General features: G+C 44.4%; 1 protein-coding gene across 1 annotated transcript in view; it reads right to left on the reverse strand.

The window, feature by feature from the left end:
- The window catches only part of STAB2 (stabilin 2), a gene marked incomplete at its 5' end in the record, with an annotated part of 132830 nt that overhangs the window by 96880 nt on the left and 15647 nt on the right, over positions 1–20303 (reverse strand). The window contains 6 exons of the mRNA XM_081059459.1: positions 944–1026; positions 2701–2834; positions 9651–9784; positions 11876–12072; positions 12746–12871; positions 13362–13457. Of these exons, the coding sequence (XP_080915585.1) occupies positions 944–1026; positions 2701–2834; positions 9651–9784; positions 11876–12072; positions 12746–12871; positions 13362–13457 (770 nt within the window). The remainder of the gene's footprint in view (positions 1–943; positions 1027–2700; positions 2835–9650; positions 9785–11875; positions 12073–12745; positions 12872–13361; positions 13458–20303) is intronic.

Below are 20303 nucleotides of genomic sequence, written 5' to 3' on the forward strand. Positions count from 1 at the left end.
ATCCATTGGACCAAATCTACCTGGTGTCAGTGTATTGCCAACAATCCACCCACAGATACATTTTTAAAATTATTTTTGTGTGAATTCAATCTGTATATTAAAGAAGAGAACACATGCAAAGTGCCTAGCTCAGAGGCATTCAATATTTACTAGTTCTCCCCAAGAGCCGAGAGGTGAGGGCACCTCTGAAGACTGATGATAGATTCATCTCAGATAGATTAATGGTGGTAGCATATTAGGGTACGGGAGTCTGGAACGTATTGGGTTTTCATTCAATGCAGCAAAAACTATCATCACAGAATATACTGGATTAAGATAAACCAATTTTACACAAATCAGTACGTCCATTACCGACGTGAAATCAAATCTGAGTATTTCGTTGATACCATCATGAAGCTACACCTGCACCAGGCACTGAGGTTCATTCCTACCGGGTAACATTACCTCAGACACCAGCTGGTCACATTGAAGACTACAATTTCCCTCTAGTTTCCCCTATCACTGTGACCATGTATGATAACTTGGAAGAAACAAACAACCTAGCGAATGCATTAGTTTAATTCTTCCTGTAGGAAGTGAGCAGTTTTGCATTACGCAAATCTTATTTAAGAACCCTTAATAATTAGCCTTGAGCGGTAATGATGGGAAGGGGATCCAGGGGGCTCTTAAAGAAAGCTGGCAATGGGCTTGCCGGATACACAGTGCATTCACTTTGTGACAATTCATTGAGTTGTGCACTTATAATTTGTGTCCTTTCTGTCAGGATGTTCTATTTCACTAAAAGAAATGTATCCAACGTGATCATTCTTATTATCAGTAAGTTTAATTTTAATCAGGGTTTCCCACTTTAGGTAAAAGAAGTTACTGCCTACTAAGGTGATTTTTTGTTTTAAATTTTTTTTTTTGACATTAGCCCCTCCGTAGATTTATTTTAAATACTTACATTGAATCCTTTCAGTCCCTTGTCAGTTGGCAACAGCACAGTGAATGGTCCCAGTTTACTTAGCGGCCAGGCATAGGCTTTGTCTTAGAAGTCAAAATTCACATAAAAAGAAAACACAAATGGGTCAGTGTCCCATGAGGAGTGAAATGAGGCAATGGTCCTTGGGGTCCACTTAGGCCCTTGACTCAAGAGCTTCACTGTTCTAACTGGCATGTGCAGGCTCTCTATAAACTGGGAAGCTATCTAAGAATGTAAGGAAGCATGATGCCAAGGGCCCAAAGCTACCTCAGAACCGTGTGATTTTTTTCTGCAGCCGGAGTCTTGGCTTCAAGGATACCCAGGGATGAGAGGTTCTGTGAGGGTCACGTAACAACAACCTCAGACAAACCCACCCAGTAGGTCCCTGACCCTGGGCCTGACTCTCTGAGATGTTGCCAGCCCTTGTTCCATCCAGAGCCGGCTCAGAAGGCCCCCATGCTTGGTTTAATGCTCTGCTATTGCCATCTTAAGATGCTTAATTATTTTTTACCAAAGGACCCTTTTCATTTTGCATGGGGCCCTGCAAGTTATGCAGCTGGTCCTGTTTCCATGCCCCTTGGGAAGCTGGGATGCAAGAATGGGCTCTGTGCTCTCACACAGGAGGGCATGTGTACCAGTGCTTCATAAACAGGGCAGGTGAGAGGTCAACTGGACTTAGTCCAGGAAAATGTTCCAGGACCCAGTCTGCAAAGGATACTCTGTCACTCCGTCTGCTCTCATTTGATGACATTCTAAGAGTTCTCAGGCTGTGAGAAGCCTGGCAGATTGCCCCCGAGTCCTAAGGCGTGCCAGTAATGCCTGACTCCCCTTGAATGCCTCGGAAAGAGCAGGACATTTATGCAGGATGTCCGTTAAGCTTTATGCTGAGAGCACAGCATTGACCCATGGACGATATTTATCTCTTTATCTGTGCTTTTTCTGGGAAATCATTTTTGGTGACTGGTAAATTCTAAATCCTGATATTTGAAGGCTTCCGTTGATTGGTCAAGTCTGTGTTTTGGTTTCTGTTGATTGGCCAAATTTGTGTTTTATTGAAAGTCTTACCTAATGCTGCTATCAGCTATGATATTTCATTTTTAAGGGAATGTGGGGTAATGACATTTAGAGGGCATTTGGAAATGCAGGCGGGTGCTTTGGGCTGTCACCCTTGCTGGAGGGCTGGTGGAGAATGTGTCACTACAGACAATTAGTGGTTGGGGGGCCAATGAGGCTAAACATCCAACAATGTGTGAAATGGTCACACACAGCCGACTATTCTCCAAATTCAAACAGCACCTCCATTGAAGAACATAGATATTGCCTCAGGGGCTTAATCACTCTCTATTTCCAGTATTACCTGCCAAGCTTGTTTCAAACCTGGAAGACCCACAGGGCAAGGGAAAGAGGGAGGTCTCCATAGTCACCTAGTAGCTGCCCCATCTCAGTGTTGTTGCAGCCCAGCTCCCCTCTGGTGGCCCCAGGACCCTGTCTGCAGCTCTCTGCCTCCTAATTGTTGCATTGCTGGATCTCTTGGCACTAAGTCCCGCTTGTCTCCTTGGAAACAGCTGCCTGTGCTTTCCCTCCCACCTGTATCACTCTTCCCTAGAAGGGCTGATCCCACCCGACAAGACTTGCCTAGCCTGCCCACCAAGTTTTGAATGATTGTATCTTGCAGATGCCCTTGCCTGAAAGAGGGCTGGCTGCCCTTTACGTGGAAATCTGCCCCTGTAGCTACGTACCCAGGAGTGAGATGAAAGAGGTCAGGCTTCCTTGCCATTTTCCTCCGGGTTCAGTGTTTAATTCCCTGAGTCGCTCCATGATGTTTCCATAACACGTTGAGCCATCGCCCACATAACCTTTCTGGCAAATGCATCTATAGAGAGGGTGAAAACATAATCTCAGGGTCTTAGAGCCATTGAGCAATGAGACCCTACAGTCCAACTCCCTCATCTGCAAAAGACGGGGAATACCCAGGGTAGGCCAGGAACAAGGCCGGGAGAGGAGAGGCACAAACACAAGTAAGTATGCCTGGTGCAGTGCCTGACATACAGTAGGCCCACAAGAAATGGATATCTAATACATGGTACATATCCATAAACACTAGATATATTTGTATACTCCTTGTCTTAGTATGTTTCAAAGTGTGACCAAGAAGCCCTTGGAGAACTTACTATGTATACATGCAGGTTCTAGGGCCTCACTGCAGAACCAGGGTCCAAATAAGCTACTGAAACCAGCCTTAAGTAACCACTCAGAGCGACTGATCTGCTTAGAAGACTCTTCCCCTCCCCTTCCTTTTTAGCTGAGATCTCTGCTCAATTGTTTCTTCCTTAGGGAAATCGTCCTCGATTGTCCATCCCTTTCCCGCTCCCCCACTATAGATTGCCTCCCCCTAATTGGGAACTCTCCTGGTACGGTGTAGCTCCTCTCTGTACCACCAGTGGCAGCTGCGATTTTTCAGCTGTGTGGTTATTTGATTCATCTCTGCTTCCCTATCTAATTTGAGGAAAGCGTGAGGATAAGGGCTGTTTATTTATTCACTGTTATAACCCCAGGACCTAGCACAGGGCTTGGTCCATAGTAAGCACTTCAGTAACATTTGTACAATAAGTAGTCAATGAGTTACAATAAATATATAAACAATGAAAATCACAGAATTTATACTAGAGTTTAATTTCACAAAAGATAAAGAGAGTGAAAGGCGTAGTTAAAGCTGTATTAGCAGTGGTGTGCTGGCAAATGTTGAACAACCAGCTCTCTGGGTAGGGTGGGGAGCCCCAATTCTCAGCATTTGCCAATTTCCATGGTTCATACTCCTACCCTGGCCATCCTCACACTACCCACATGATGCCAACCAGCTTGCAAATTTTCTGAAAACTGAACAATCAGCAAGCTTTGGCTCTAGCACACCACTGCCACCCAGCCAAGATTAGTTGACAGCTGGCTGCACTTGGTAATGTGCTTAGGAAGGCAACATTCACCAGGATCCTGGAGGTAAATGAGGACCCAAATGTAAGGTAGGGCAGAACGTCTCAGAGAAGAGAGATGCAGGGATGCTGTGGTCATACCACACCACAGATATGACTCATGCTTAGATTCCAAAGAACAATTATGCACGCATTCGTCCACTTGTGCTGTTAAATATGGTGCCATGGCAAATAGATGTATTTTCAACAAGTTTGCTGCACAAACGTTTCAGAGTCTTATCACCCCTTGCTTGGATTGTTGCAATGATTTCCTAACTGGTCTTTCTGCCCTTAGTTTTCTTCCCTTCAAATCAATGCTTCACGCAACCCCCAATGTGGTCTCTCCAAAAGGGAAGTCTGGCACCTCTGCGCTTAAAACTCTCCAGGAGTCCGTTCACCTATAGGATAAGGTATAAGTGCTTTGCATGGCATATAAGGCCCTCAGAGGGGGATCCTGCTTATGTTTCCTTCCTGCCATGCACTGCAAATTCCAGCGATACTGAATTCTTTCTGTAGACTGTGATTCCCTTCTCAGACCATCTGCTCTCCCAGCCTCTCTTATAGCTCAGGTGTGACCTGTTCTAGGCAGCCTTACCTGACCCCCTGACTCTCCCCTGCCAGGAACATTCTGATGATACCTCCATCACAACCCTTTCCACCAAAATGACCTTTTAAGGTGTTGTTCTTTCTGCTACATAGGAAGCTCTTCTGGAACCTGGATTCCCCCTGATTCCTCACTATATCTCAGCACCTGGGACAGTGCCTAACTATGGAACTGATTATTTTCTAAGTACCTACTTAATTCTAGGAACCTTGAATTAAGAGGCTTATAAAGATGATAATAACGATACCTTGCCCTTTTAGCATCTCACATGCTAGAGATGGACCTGACAACATATAATTTATAGCAATATCATAGGCAAATTTCCTTACCTATGAAATAAGTTTCATAATACATTCAAGGCTGTCAATAGAAGAGACAATGCAATTAAAACAGCTGGCCCAGTGACAGACACATAGAAACAGCTCAATACTTGGAATATGATGATGATGATGATGAGAACAATGGAGATGATGATGGAGACAGTGGTGATAACAGCAACAGTGGTGAGGAGAGGCTGGAATACAGCAGGACAAGTCCGTACACAGACCACTTAAGTTCCACACGAAGTGCCATGAGGAAGACTGCATAGGATGCAGGGGGGCATGGAAGAGGAAGTGACTGATTCTGCCTGGAGAAATATGGAACAGTTTCTAAGAGAAAGTAACATTGAATATAATCCCAGAGGGATACATAGCTTCCCAGCCAGACAAATTTACTGATTGAGTCCTCAGGGTTGTTATAGAGCAGTCGCTCTCAGCCAGGGTCAATGTTGCCCCCCAGGGGATATTTGGCAATATCTGGACGCATTGTGGTTGTCACAACTGGGATGAAGGTACTAGTGGCATCTAGGCGGCAGAGGTCAGAGGTGTACTAAACATACTGCAGTGCCCAGGATAGCACCTACAGCAAACAGTCGCTCCCTTCATTTCTTCATTGATTCATTTGCTCCTCCAAACTCTCATTTCAATGTTTCAGCGGGGACAGGAGTTGTTGCTGGGATTCAAACCTAGTCCCCCCAGGAAAGCTCATCTATTAACCTTTGCCCCAAACGTCAGTAGCGCTGAGGTTGAGAAACCTTGTTACGAGAAATCACTCAGGTAGATCTAACCATGAAAGAAGTCTAGTTAATACAACCGAAAACCAGTTCCCTAGTCAAGCATCAACTGCCTCTGGAAATCCTGTGCTACAAGACTGTGAATTTAAGAAAGCAAAGAGGGGGACGGGTAATTCTTGGAAGTGCTACAATTATCATCGCTGAAAATTAATCCTGCTCTAAAGTACGTAAGTTTCATTTGAAGACAGCTGGTAATAGCAAGACAAGTCACTTGGACAAACCACTAAAAATGTTTCTAAAACGTCTCTAAGTTATGAGGCCAAAGATCTGCTTTGTGTGAAGTGTCTTGACTTGTTTTTCCTAAGGGTAGCAGGAGAATTGTATTTTAATGGCCTCAGTGCTGAATGGAATGTATGAGACATAAATATTTTTTATTTTGATTTAAAATGTCATTCCAAAGTCTGAGACTTCATGAGATAATTTTCCAACTTAAATGTTCTCAGTGGGGCGATGGCACAGCTCAGCATCGGCTCTTTTACAAACTGGTTCTTTAGCAGGTGTAAAGGTCTCTTGTTATCTTGAGGCTTTAAGAACACTTACATGCCATTTGCGTTTTATAAGTTATGGGACGGGGCTGATTATGTTTAATGCTGGATAAAATTTAGTTTTATTTAATTATAGGGTGTCCCAAAAGACTCAGTACAGTTACTTCCTTCATTTCTTCACTTGTTCATTTCATTCCTTCATTGATTCATTTGTTCCTCCAAACTCTCATTTCATTGTTGCAAAGGGAGGCAGGAGTTGTTCCAATAAGTTGAATAAGACATGGACCCCCAAGGACCTTGCATTCTCGTCAGGAATTGAGATCAGTAATGATAATAAGAGCTGACATCTAGGGATCGTTCCTATGCCAGTCATTCTTCTAGGGGCCTTATTATGGTATCTTATTTAATACAAATTCCTATGAGGTGAGTTCTGTTATTAGCCCCATTTTAGATGAGGAAACTGAGGCACACAGAGACTAAGTATCTCATTCAAGATCACACAGCCTGTTAGTGGCAGTACCTGTGCTTATCACCACTGTATTATGCACTCATCACAGTTCAGGGTGATAAATAGAAGCATTCCAGGGTGCCTTGGATGCCTGGGGTGGGGACATCTGAGTAGATGGGGATGGGGGGTGGGGACAGGGGTGACATCCTAGAGGTAGAGATACTGAAGCTAAACACTGAAGGATCAGTGTGTTAGCCTGACTCAGAAGAGGTGGGGAGGGAAGGATGTCTAAGCAGGGGGGATATCTCGGCATATTAGAAGACCAAGAAGTAGTTCAGTAGAACTAGAGCCAAGGGCGTGTTCATGAAAGTGATGGAGATAATGGTGGCTCATCCACACCCTCTGAGAACAGCCACTCTTGGCCATACCTTGGGGAGAATGATCCCAGGAAGACCCTGTGTATGTCCTGGAAGTGTTTTGGAGCCTGTTGGGTGGAGAATTATGGGGTTCTGGGTATCCGGGTGTGGTCTGTAAGGGGGGCTCAGGCTCTGGGGTAGCACATTCCCCTGGTCCTTCAGACTCCTTGCCCTGGTATGGTCAGCAGAGGGCCAGATGGGGCCCTCTAAAATGCATCCCATCTGGGTCCCCTGTCACCCAGGTCTAAAGGTTGTACTGCTGGAAACACACGTGGGAGTGGCCACTCTGGGATTCAAACCTAGTCTATCTGGGAAAACCCATGCTCTCACCTCTGCACAGTGTATCCTTGGATAGGACTCCAGGGAGATTATTCACAGCAAGGACCCCTAGCCTGTACAAGTCTTAGACAAACATGGAATGGCATCAGTGTCACTAGTGTTCTAAGAGGCTCTAGATTTCAGTGTCGTTTATTGTCCATTTGTAGTCCGAATGGAAACCACACTTTTCCAATATGCCTTCTCAGTCACCTCCAGTCTTTACAGTTGAACTGAATCCAAGAAGAGAGAAATGCTTCTCTGTCTCACCCCTGACATCCCACCTCTACCAAGTCAAAGTAAACACTCACAGTTGTACCAGACGTGAAGCTATTCGTTCTCCTTAGTAATAATCAAAAGGGAACTTAGAGTTTAAAGTGTCAGCGCTCCTCAGGGAGATATTTTTGGTGTCTGGTCCGACTTAGGTGAGGGAACTGTGGTTCAGAAAAATTACATGATTTGCTCAAGGTCACCCCAGTGGTGAAGGGTAGAACCCATAGTTGAACCCATTTTTCTTTATTGGGTGGCCTTCTGTGCCTAACACAGTGTGATTTTGAACATTCTCCATAAACCGATTGCCATATTAAGGAGGAATAAACAAAAGAAATCTTTATCTTATAATCAACTCTCCTGGGTGAACTAAATTACCTATATTATTGATGGCCCCATATTTTATCAATGTAACTTACTCAGCCTTTACCTAGGCCTCTTTTCAGCTGAAGACAGTCAATTCTGGTGGCGTAGTGGGGGGATTAGGGAGGTTTGTGAGTGACACACATATCCCTAAAATCCATTGTTAGGCCCACTGACATCTTAACCACAAGTTTTAAGGCAATTTCTATTATTCTCATGTTCCAGTTTCATTTTTCAATTTCACCTTCTCAAACACAAAAGAAAGAAAGTGTTTATTCTACTTATGCTTTCTCTGAGGATGGTGGAAATGTGTAAACTGGCTTGTTTGGTTTATTCTACTTATGCTTTCTCTGAGGATGGTGGAAATTGTGTAAGCTGGCTTGTTTGGTTGTTAATATTACCAGCATCTGTGTTTCAGGAGAAGACGTGCCTGTGTATTACGTGTGTTGGGTGCATATGTCCCTATTCTCATGTCTGCGGTGTGTTTGTATGTGCACTCACATGTATGGAGAGATTTCCATATGCCAGTTCCTGCTCAGAGATGGATGAATATAATCTCATGCAATCCTCACCACAACCCTGCTTCTCCCCCTTTTATGACAGAGGAAACTTCAGTTCAGAGTTTAAAGTTTAAGTGGCAGAGCTGGGATTTGAACCCAGATGTTCTGACACCCAAGCACTTTCTATTCTACCCACAGTGAGTACGGATTTGCTTATTTGCCCAGATAGAGCATGACGATCACAAAACTGATCTGGGCAAATCCACACCTTCAAGACCCAACTATAAAAGGAATGAACTCCAGAGAAGATAGAAGGGAGCTCTGGGATGACAGGAACTTGTTTTATAATTACACGGTTCAATGTCTCATATGTTTTTGAGCTCATAATGGCAGTAGAGATCCTTCATAGGTGCCAATGACAATGAGAGCTGAAAGTGGCACCAAGATAAAAGCCTCGATCTGGGAATCAAAGGACATGGGTTCTAGTCTCAGTTCACCCACAAATAACAATACAGCTGCATAGCAGTTTCCAGAACATTCTCTCACGTAACCTTATGAAGTAGACATCACTGTGCTTATTTTGCACATGGAGAAACAGGCCAGAAAGATGGTGTTTCTTTCCCAAGGTCATGCGGCTGATAGATACTAGGGCATAGACTCAAACCCAGGTCTTTAAATTCCAAATACCACGTCCTTCCCATCACGCGAACTACCTCTGCCTCAGGAATATTTCACAAATATTTTTACTCACAGCAAACCCCTTTCTTTTGAAACCTGGAGTCCAGGAAACACCAGTAGTGTTTATTCACTTTCCCTGGTCTTGTTTTGCACCACTAACAAGCAATATTTCACAGATGAGGAAACAGGCATACACATTAGAGGGCAAACCTGCAATTGTAACAGTCATTTGTTTTCCTAGTGACAGTGGTTTCCTTCTCCCACGCTCTGACCACTTAATACCATGTTAGCTGGCCAGATCAGTATCTCAGACTGTTCTAATGGCCATTACAAAGGAAACAATTATTGAATGATTCACCGATTAAACAAAGATTGAGTACCTACTATGCTCCTTGCATTGTGCTATGTGGGGTTTGGGGTAGACACAAGGCTGCATAAAGACATATTTCCTGCCCTTCAAGAGCTTGCAGCATTGACTGGCCACCTCTTGAACCACTTGGAAAGATGGTGGTGGCATGGCAAAGACTTACTTGGCTTGGCCTGGTGCGATGGTGGTGCAGTTTGCATTCCTGTGACAGGGGTTATTAGTTTCACAGATATCGGTCACACTGCACCCGACTCCAGGTACAAAGTTGTGGTAATGTTCCTTACACTCACAGTGAGACTTCAGGAGACAGGGAGAGAAAAACAAGCAAGGTTCTAGTTAGTTACAGAAGCTGACATTCTTCTTCTTCTCACTCTCTCTCTCTCCCTCTCTCTCTGTTTTTTTTTTTTTTTTGGCTTAAAACAAAACCCATTTATTATCTCATTGTTTCTGTGGTCAGAAATCTGGGCACAGCTTAGTTTGAAGATGTTTTGCCTCAGGGTCTCTCCTGAGGCTACAATAGAGGTGTTGACCAGAGTAGGGGTTCTCATCAGCAGGCTCACATGGGAAAGGACCAATTTCTAAACTTACTTGGTTGGAAGTAGGCAGGATTCAGGGGGACGTAAAGTACAGCTTACGGAATATAGTCCATAGTATTGTAATAATCATATATGGTGTCAGGTGGGTGCAAGACTTGTTGGGGGGAATCCCTTTGTAAATTACATAAACGTCCAACTATTATGTTATACACCTGCAACTAAATGATACTGAAAGTCAAGTGTAATTGAAAAATTAAAAAAAAAACAAACTGATATTCTTCTTAAATTCATATCTTTATTCTTCCGTAAAAACTAACTTGTGGTGGGTTCAAAATGCGGGCTTAAACTAGAACTTTGTCAAAGTGTCTAGAATTGGAAACCATGTCTATTTATCTCATCTGTTTGGAAACTCATATACCTTGTTGGTAGTTTACCTTTTCAGTTTTTTTGTTTGCTAACCCTGGGCCTCACTGGCACCAGGATTCCTGGTTTTAAATTATCTACAGGTGAATAGAGATTGAGGTTTGGAAGGGAAGTATTGCTCTAGGATAGCGGTTTTCAACTGGGAGTCTCGACTCAAGGGACATTGGGCAATACCTGGAGACATTTTTGATTTTCATTCACAGTAGAAAAGGGAGGAAGTGCTATTAAAGGCCAGTGATGCCGCTAAACATCCTGCAATGCTCAGGATAGCCTCCCACAACAAAGAATTATCTGGTCCAAAAGATGATCCATGCAGAGGTTGAGGAACCCTGCTCTGGAATAATGGAAATAATGAACGCACTCCTGTGTGAGCAATGGATGTTTCTAAGACTCGAAAATCTGCCTTGGGACACATTTTTAAAAGAGATATAGTATATTTTTAACCTCACTCCTAAGGTCTTGAGATGTTGGTTCAGAGTGTAACATGGTTTTGCCCATAAGGGACCTCATTTAGAGGACAGGAGTGCTGCCTTTTGAATTTCTTTCAAATCTGCTTCAGAAATTGATAGCAGCAATATTTGTGTGATATATTCTTTTTCCTTGGAGATAAGAGTGGGTAGATGCTCTGCAAGGAATGCCAGAAGCATTCCCATGGGTGCTGATTAGACTGCTGGGGACCCGTGACTGAGAGTGAGGAGGGCACTTGAAAACTTTCCTCCCCCGCAGGCAGCGACAGCCTCCTGAGTGGATGAATTTCCTCCATTGAACACTTGATGTGCAGTGATGAGTGCAGTAGGCACCCCTTAATTTGATGGTTGAATTAAATATTAGGGAAAATGTTCTTTCAACTATACTCCTAGCAAAGGTCTCCTGACCAGGATGAATTAAACCAGTTGAGGTCATGATGTGATTTAGAGGGTCAGGGTCTCACCCCCAGAATGTCCTCACTGATCCCCACAGTCTGCCAGTGCTGCCTGATGTTTTATCAGTGTTCAGCCCTTTGGGACAGAGTAGTTTTGATTCTCAGAGTCCTCTTTTACCTTGAAAAGAAATTAGAGAGACTAGGGGATTGCTGGTGAAAGTCCATTGCACACTCACCCAAGACTTGGTTAGCAATTAATTTGTTAAATTAACTTGAGTTGTGTGTATATTTTGTCAATCAACATATAGGACTGGGATAGAAAAGGGTGTAGGACAGTGAAGTTTTGACTGGGGATCTTGGAAAGTGGGAGAGTAGAGGACGGACTGGAGAGGGGACATGCTGAGGTCTGCCCTGATCACATGCAAGTCTGTCTGGAGAGGAAGCCCACACTGAACATTGAAAAGGAGAATTGGGAGGGCACAAAAAACAAAGTGTACCTATGGCACCTTTTACCTTCGATGGTTGTCCTACTTCTATTCGCATCAGTTTCATCCATCATTAGCTCACCTGTCCGGGCCCATCATATTTGCACACTGTAGACTTTGTAGGGCAGTTTCCAAAGTAAATCTGGCAGGGGTCAACTGGTAAGCACACTTGGCCATCCCCATGGTAGCCTTCTTGGCAGGTACAATTGTGCCGATTTGGTCCCAGGTACGTGCAACGAGCATGAGGGTGGCAGATATTTTGTAAACAGGGATTGATGGCTTGAGAAGCAATGACAAAAAAAAAAAGGCAGTTATCAAACTCAGGATGGAGAAGGGAAACTGAACTTTGAAGGGACTGCCCATCACGGCTCGTCAAAGCCGCAAAGGCCATTCAAAGTTTTAAGAGAGGGAGTAAGAAACATTTAATCTTACCCTACCTGATCACCCTTACCTACCAAACAGATCCATATATGACCATCAGAGATTAAAACTACTAATATGGTATTGTTATATTATTATGCCATGTTATGTGTGAATATAAATATAAAATAGCATGAAAGAAAGCACTGATGCTTATAGAATTTCTAATATGTACTGGGTTCTGTTCTAAGCATTTCTCATACATTAACTCAGTTAATCCTTATAATCCTCTAAAATAAGTACGATTATTATCCCCATTTGATAGATAGAAAAATGGAGGCAAAGGCCGATTAAAGAATTTGTCCAAGGTTCATGTAGTCGGTACTAGGCAGTTCTGGGATTTGAACCCAAGCAGTCTGGCTCCAGTTTCACGTTGAGCATTTTACTTGGAACTTTTTATATATTTCATTCAACAACATAGAAGAAGTGGTCATTGCCTTCATATTACGGAGGTTTTGAGTGTCCTTTTTTGTTCTGTTGAGTAACCTAAACATCTCAATTAATAAACTAACAGGATCTAAATTCTACTTACGCTCGCAGTATTTGCCGTCACCTTTGTAATTAGGAAGGCATTTGCATTCTAGTTTCGTTTCGTCTTCACTGGAAGGTGAGCATCTGGAATTTTCTGGGCAGAGCAAGGCTGCACATTCAGGGATGGCTGCAAAGGAAGATTGTTGAGTCCCAGCTCTCCTATTTACTAGTTTTGTGACCTTTGGTGAATCACAGCACCCTTGGAGCCTCTGTTTCCTGTTAATGTGTTCTGTCTTTGAGAACGGTCATTGGGAACGTGACTTACTAGGTGCCTAACTTGTTGCAGTGGCCTCAACGGGTTTCCCAGTTTTCCAGTGTCTTCCTTCCATTCTTTCTTTCACACTGCCACCAGCTTGCCCTTCCCAAAACATAGCTATAGCCATGTCACTGCATTGCTCCCAAACCTTCCGAGACCTCCAATCTTTGAGACTATCTCTTCCCTCCCCTCCCCTTTCTTATCCCTCTTCTCCTTTCCTTTATTTTTCTCTCTGTTTTATTTTTGGTTTTCTTCCAGCAAAACGTTTGATATAGAGCCCCAGTATATGCAACCACAGTTGAAATGCATACATCTATGTCTGTTTGGTCTGGTGTGCATTCAGGAAAGCAGCGGTACTTACGCTCGTCGCAGTTGGGCCCAGTGTAGGCAGAGAAGCACTCACAGGTCCCATCGCCATTTAGTCCACTGTTGCAAATTCCGTGCACACAGCTGCACACTGAAGGCAGAAAATGGGGATTTTTTTTTCATTATCTGATACCGACTTCTAAAGATTCTGGAAGGATAATGTTTAGAGAGTATTTCCTGAGACTCTGTATGATGAGGTGGGGATAACCAAGAGTTTGCAGTCCGAGAGACCCTGGCTTGAATCTTGACTTCAGTTTCTTTCTATTAGGCTCCATTTATTTATATGTATAACATATGGATAATGATTCCTCCCTCATGGGATTGCTATAGAGTTACGTGAGATAATGTATATAAAGCATACATGGCATGTTTTGTGCATTGGAGTTCCTTTTTCTACTTTCCAATGAGTTACTTCCTCCTTGGACACCTCACCAAGAGAATTAACTTAGTGCCTTATGTATACACCTGTCACGTTTAAAAGAGGAATGTTGCCACTGACTCAACCACGGTTGGTAACAGGAGTAATATATGGAAATAAAGCCTACTTCCCAAATGATGGGGCAATGCAAGCATAAAAAGAAATTCAAAAGGGCAGGGAATATGTCATATTTTCTACCTTGAAATAGATGACTTTTCAGCCCAGTGACAGTTCATTTTGGGAATGAGAAGTGAAGGGCATTTGAAATAAATGCTCAACTCTTTAGTATTCAGCGTGTGGCTCGTTTGTAGTAAGATTTACTGCCTGGGTGGGTCACCAGCATCTTATGCCTAGCCCTCTGTGAAATGTACTGCATTAGTTTTCTTTTGCTACTATAACAAAGTTCCATAAACTTAGTGGCTTACAACAACACAAATTTATTATCTTACAGTTCTAGAGATCAGAAGTCTGAAATGTGTCTCACTGGGATAAAAATGAAGGTTTCAGTAAGGCTGTGTTCATTCTAGAGACTCAAGAGGAGAATCTGTTCCCTGGCCTTTTCCAGCTTCTAGAGGCCACCTGCATTCCTTGGCTTATGGCCTCTTTCTCCATCGTCAAAACCATCAATGTCAAGTTAAGTCCTTCTCATCCTGCCATCTCTATTTGTCCCCTCTCTTCTGCCTTCCTCTCCCACTTATAAGGACCCTTGTGATTACATTGGGCCCACCTGGATAATCCAGGACAATCTCTCTATTTTAAATCAACCGATTAGCAACCTTAATTCCATCGGCAACCTTAACTCTCCTTTGCCACGTAACCTAACATATTCAGAAGTCCCAAGGATTAGGGCGTAGACATCCTTAGGGGGCCATTAGTCTGCCTCCCACACATGTGTTTGGTGCATGTAAGCCAATGTAATACTAGCTCAGATAAAACGTAATTAAGAAGACACACATGCCTAAAAACCCAACCAAATACTGGAAAAGCAAGGATTAATAAGGTTTAAAGTATTGCAAACGTCTAATAAACCATCAAATCCTTTGTATTCTTGTTATGTGTCCCCCCCCCCCCGCCCCACTCCGGATCTTCTGCTCTTCTCTCAACTCCATTGGAGCTGTCCTCATTCAGATCCTTGTCATGTTTTGCCTGGACTCCTGCAGTAACATTTTACCTGAATTCGCTGTCCAATTTCTCACCTGTCCGGTCCATCCAAATTTATTTTGATTGATAATGGAATGTGGATGACTTCCCCCAAAATACCTCAGTGACTCCCAATTGCTAACCAAATGAAATAGAAATTCCTCTGTTTGGCAAATAAGGCCCTCTCCAAGCTGACTATAACCTTTAGAAACTTTTCATCTTTCTCTTCTACCACTTCATTTCACATGTCTTAGGACCCAAGCACAAGGGATGACTCACTAGTTCCCCTTCCTTCATTTGCTATGGTCAGGGTGCCGTGCTCAGGATTTCTGATCCAAGGTCCCTGCCCTCGAAGAGCTCACCATCTAAGGCCAGAAGAAAGCAGCCATCACAGGGCAGTGTGATCAGTGCTATGACATGACGTGGCAATGGCACTGGGAGTTGTCAGGGAAGAGATGGACGGGGCTGGCCTAGGAAAGACCATGCCAGGTGGACCTACATCGTACACTTGCACAGCTCCATATGGTTGCCTCTGCCAGCCGTGCTCCCTTCTGCATTCCAATGGGAATCCTTTTCATCCTCCAAGGCCAACCAAAGCCCCCACTCCCCACCCCCACCTCTGTGGTGCCATCTGAGGTACCAAAGCAGAATGTGTGCTCCTCTGGGAGCAGCAGCACTTTTTTGGTACCTTGTCCCCTATCACATCGTACTGTAAACTATTAACTTTGTGCATGCCAACGAGCCAGAGATCACTAGGAACACGTCAGGGGTCAAAGAAAGGCAGCAGCAGCAGTGAGTGGCCATGGGAGAAGAAGCAGTAGCCACTCGTATTACCCAAGAGGCAGCTGGTGGATTATTTTCATGGTTGCCCACTGTCATTGTTTATTTCTCTCTTCAGACGTGGTTATGCAGTGGCCTAGTTTCTGTCTTGTTCTAGCACTGATATGGCGAGTCTCTGATGATGATATGCTGTGGAATTGTTTACGCTCAGCAGGGCAACACCACAGCTGAGCTGGGAGTAACTAGGCCAGCTACCAGCTGACAGCTGTCAGGGCTGCTTTGTTTTTTTCCCTTCTCAATCTGTATGTTTTTTCCTCCCTATTAGATTGGAATCTCTTAGAAGGTCTTCCCCCTTCCTGTGTTTCCCCATAACATCTTTTACAGTGTTTTACAACAATGCCAACAACTGCACAACTAAAATTTCAATAAAGACAGGGTCCTGCAGGGCCAGGATTAGGGTGAGGAGGTGAGGCAGGGTGTAGGGTGAGGAGGTGAGGCAGGGTGTAGGGTGAGGAGATTGAGGCAGGGTGTAGGGTGAGGAGATTGAGGCAGGGTGTAGGGTGAGGAGAGTGAGGCAGGGTATAGGGTGAGGAGATTGAGGCAGGGTATAGGGTGAGGAGAGTGAGACAGGTTATAGGGTGAGGAGGTGAGGCAGGGTGTAGGGTGAGGAGATTGAGGCAGGGTGTAGGGTGAGGAGGTGAGGTAGGGTATAGGGTGAGGAGAGTGAGGCAGGGTATAGGGTGAGGAGAGTGAGGCAGGGTGTAGGGTGAGGAGAGTGAGACAGGGTGTAGGGTGAGGAGAGTGAGGCAGGGTGTAGGGTGAGGAGGTGAGGCAGGGTGTAGGGTGAGGAGAGTGAGGCAGGGTATAGGGTGAGGAGAGTGAGGCAGGGTATAGGGTGAGGAGGTGAGGCAGGGTGTAGGGTGAGGAGATTGAGGCAGGGTGTAGGGTGAGGAGGTGAGACAGGGTATAGGGTGAGGAGGTGAGGCAGGGTATAGGGTGAGGAGAGTGAGGCAGGGTGTAGGGTGAGGAGGTGAGGCAGGGTGTAGTGTGAGGAGGTGAGGCAGGGTATAGGGTGAGGAGGTGAGGCAGGGTGTAGGGTGAGGAGGTGAGGCAGGGTATAGGGTGAGGAGAGTGAGGCAGGGTGTAGGGTGAGGAGGTGAGGCAGGGTATAGGGTGAGGAGGTGAGGCAGGGTAGCACAAGTACATAGTTGGATCCTGCTTTTATTTAACATTTTGATGTTTTGTTCACTAATCTAAGAATATGATTATCATGGGTTGAATTTTATTTCCCCAAAGGATATATTGAAACCAAACCCTCAGTACCCCAAAATGACCTTATTTGGAAACAGAGTTACTGCAGATGTAATTAGTTAAGCTGAAGTCATACTGGAGTAGAGTAGCCTTAGTCTAGTATGACGGGTGTCCTTATAAGAAGAGAGGACACAGACATATGAGGAGAAGGCCACGTGAAAACAGAGACAATGATTGGAATGGTGCTGCCCCAAGCCAAGGCATACCTAGGGCTACCAGAAGCTGGAGGGGGCAAGGAAGGGTCATCCCCTGGAGGCTTTGAAAGGAGCCAAGCCTTGCTAACATATTGTTGTTTGATTTCCAGCGTCCAGAGCTGAGACAATAAATTCCTGTGTTTTTCTTTTAGTCACCTAGTTTGTGGTACTTTGTACCAGCAGCTCTAAATAACTAATGAATTGATTTAGCTTGATTATTGAGGTTTTGATGCCTCGCTACATTCTGCAGCTGGGGCATGTGCCTCCCTCACCTCACCCTAGAACTGGCCCTGGGCTTCCCTTTATTGAGCACTTACTATTTACGAAGCATCCTGCCACACTCTTTCCACGCTTTATCTCATTTAACGCTGACAGCACGCTGTGAGGCAAGAATCATTAACCCTGTATAACATGAAAAATCGGAGCTAACGAGCTCAAGAACTCATTGAAATAAGTGAAGAATTAAATCAGATTTTCAATTGTCATCCTTCCTTCAAAAACTGATTTGCCACTGTTTCTATTTTAGCAAAGCACTTCGATGTCCACTTATGGTTTAGCTTTTGGAACAGATGAGTTCCCGAGAGAAGGCAGATTGGTCATGGAGACACCTGGGCTGAGGAGTGGGTATACCAGCGGAGAAGTCTCAGTTTGATCACCCTAGGTCTTACCTAGTGGCAGGCAATGGATAAGGCACGGGGGATACAAATATGAGTCATTCACAGTATTTAAATTCAAGTTCACAGTGTAGTGGGGAAGCCAGATCTTAAGAGATACAAGGTTGTCATGTGGTCATTGGAAGAGGGCAAGGGGGTGGAAGAGGAGAGGTGAATGTGACTCAGTCCTTGCTCCCAATTTAGATGCTCACTGCAAGAGTTGTCCTTGTCGCTAAGCTCCCCTCTGGGCTGGAGAACCTGGTGTGAGCCACTCCCTGCGTCCGGCCTTCCAGCACAGCCTGTGTACTGGATTAACTGCCTTGGCACAGCTTGAGGGACCTTCTGACATGCATCTCAGGGCTGCAAGCCACTGCCAAAAAAGTGTCCTTGGGAAGGAGAAGTGAGTGGCAAAGGGATTCTCAGATGTCATTTAAAGAGCCCTTGGTATTTGTGACAAATCTCTAGAGACACTTGAAATTTGACTTTAAATACATCAAATTTTTAACAGTGTGTGACTTTAAAGTGGTCAAAGCTGTGGCCATCGGGTCAGAGGGGCAGTGCACCAAGCCCCCGTGCCGGGGCCCTTGGCAGAGTGAGCTGCTCCCTCACCGGTGTTCCGGTAGCATTCCACGGTGCTCTGCACACTGGATCATAATGGTCACCTGTGTTTCCAGTTCCTTGGGGGTGGGGACCTAATCTCTCCCCTATCTGTATCCCCATCACCTGTCATCGGTCTAATGGTGGATGCTGGCCAGGGGCAGAATGGTGCAATGCTTTGATGTCCAGGCTCTAGGGACAGACACTTGGGGTCAAATCCTGCCTCTGCACCTCTAATAGCCGTGTGACCTTGAGAAGCCTCTCTGTTTCTTCATCTATAAAATGAGGAATCCAGCTTGACGGGTTGCTGTGAAGGGCCAAAGAGATCATGTATGTCAAATATGTCACGCCTCTTTTCACACTACCTGGCACACAGCAGGTGCGCAGCACGTGCCAGCTGATGTTAATTCACATGGCATGATTGTGGGACTGACTTGAAGGTCATGTCAGAGAAAGTGGGCTTTGCATTCTGCCCCAACCAGGAGTGAGGCACCAAGCAGGGTAGGGCCTTGGCAACAGACATGAAAATCCTTGGCCGATGCAGCCGTAAATCGTGTCTAAATTAATCTCCAGTCGGGGAGGAGAATGCTCCGGCATCAGGTTAAAGCCAGCGTTAAAAATAAACTGCAGCTAATAGAGCTGTCCTACTTATAGGCAGAATCACCACCTCTGAGGGACCAACACCTCATTGGATAAAACAACACTGGCACCCAGTGGACGCAGGGCTGTAAAGGGTTGCAAGTTCCCCTAGTCGTTGCCAATAGGAAATGACCAGTATCACTGAGCCATTCATTCATTCATTCATTCATTGATAGGTGAATGACTGTCTACCTTACTGTTGGCTGGCTTTTGTCCTCATTTAATACTTGCTTCCATTGATGGAGTGTTTGTGCCATGCTGCTAAGAGCACTGCTGTGTTGTTAACCCTGTGAGGCAGGTATCATGATTCCTGTTTTATAGATGAGGAAGGCTTGCAGAAGTTACATAGCTTGCCCCAGGTCACACAGCAGCTGGGGTTGGTTTTAAATACAGGCCAGTCTGGTTTTAAAACCTTTTCTTAGGCATCGTATGTTCTAGAGCTGAGCTTTCCAATATGGTAACCACTAGCCACATGTGACTATTTACATTTAAAGTAAGTAACATGAACGAAAATTTAGAATTCAGCCCCTTGGTTAGACTAGCCACATTTCAGGTCCTCCATGGTCACGTGTGACAGAGGCTCTGTGGGATAACACAGGTAAAGAACCTTTCTGTCACCACACGACGTTCTGTTAGAACCTAGAATTGGGAATTTTTTTCTTCCGACTTTCGGTTTAGGTTTGTAACTTTCTTAACAATTTAGGTCTCTAAACCATCTTTCTCCCTTTCGCTTGCCCTCTCTCCATGGCACAAGCAAGTGTGAAGAAATGCTACTTTATTTAGAAATGTTTGGAATCTCCATGGACATCTGTGCTCACTGGCAACCAATACCAGTTTCCTGGAGGCAACACGGATTAATTTTCTATCTATATTTTCATCCCAAAGTAATTAATTGGCTTTCTTGAGAAGTAACCAATGCTAGATACTGTCTTTCTTCCTTCCCATTTCAATATTTATTTAAAATAAGTGATTTAAATGCTAGTATTCTGGAAGGAAAGGGACAATTTGGGACACACGATTTCTAAGCAATCGATTTCTAAGCAATCAATTGACTATATTTGAGTTTAATGTCCTTTAGTATAATGTAATCTTAAAAACATACAGAATACCAACATCTGTTTTAAATGTATTTTTGCTGACTCTTATGAAATCATCTTTTATGGAGTGGTAGATGGAGAAAGATTAGGGGACACTAGGGAATAATC

This window comes from Rhinolophus hipposideros (genome assembly GCF_964194185.1).
Source record: "Rhinolophus hipposideros genome assembly, chromosome: 9".
Lineage (NCBI taxonomy): Eukaryota > Metazoa > Chordata > Mammalia > Chiroptera > Rhinolophidae > Rhinolophus > Rhinolophus hipposideros.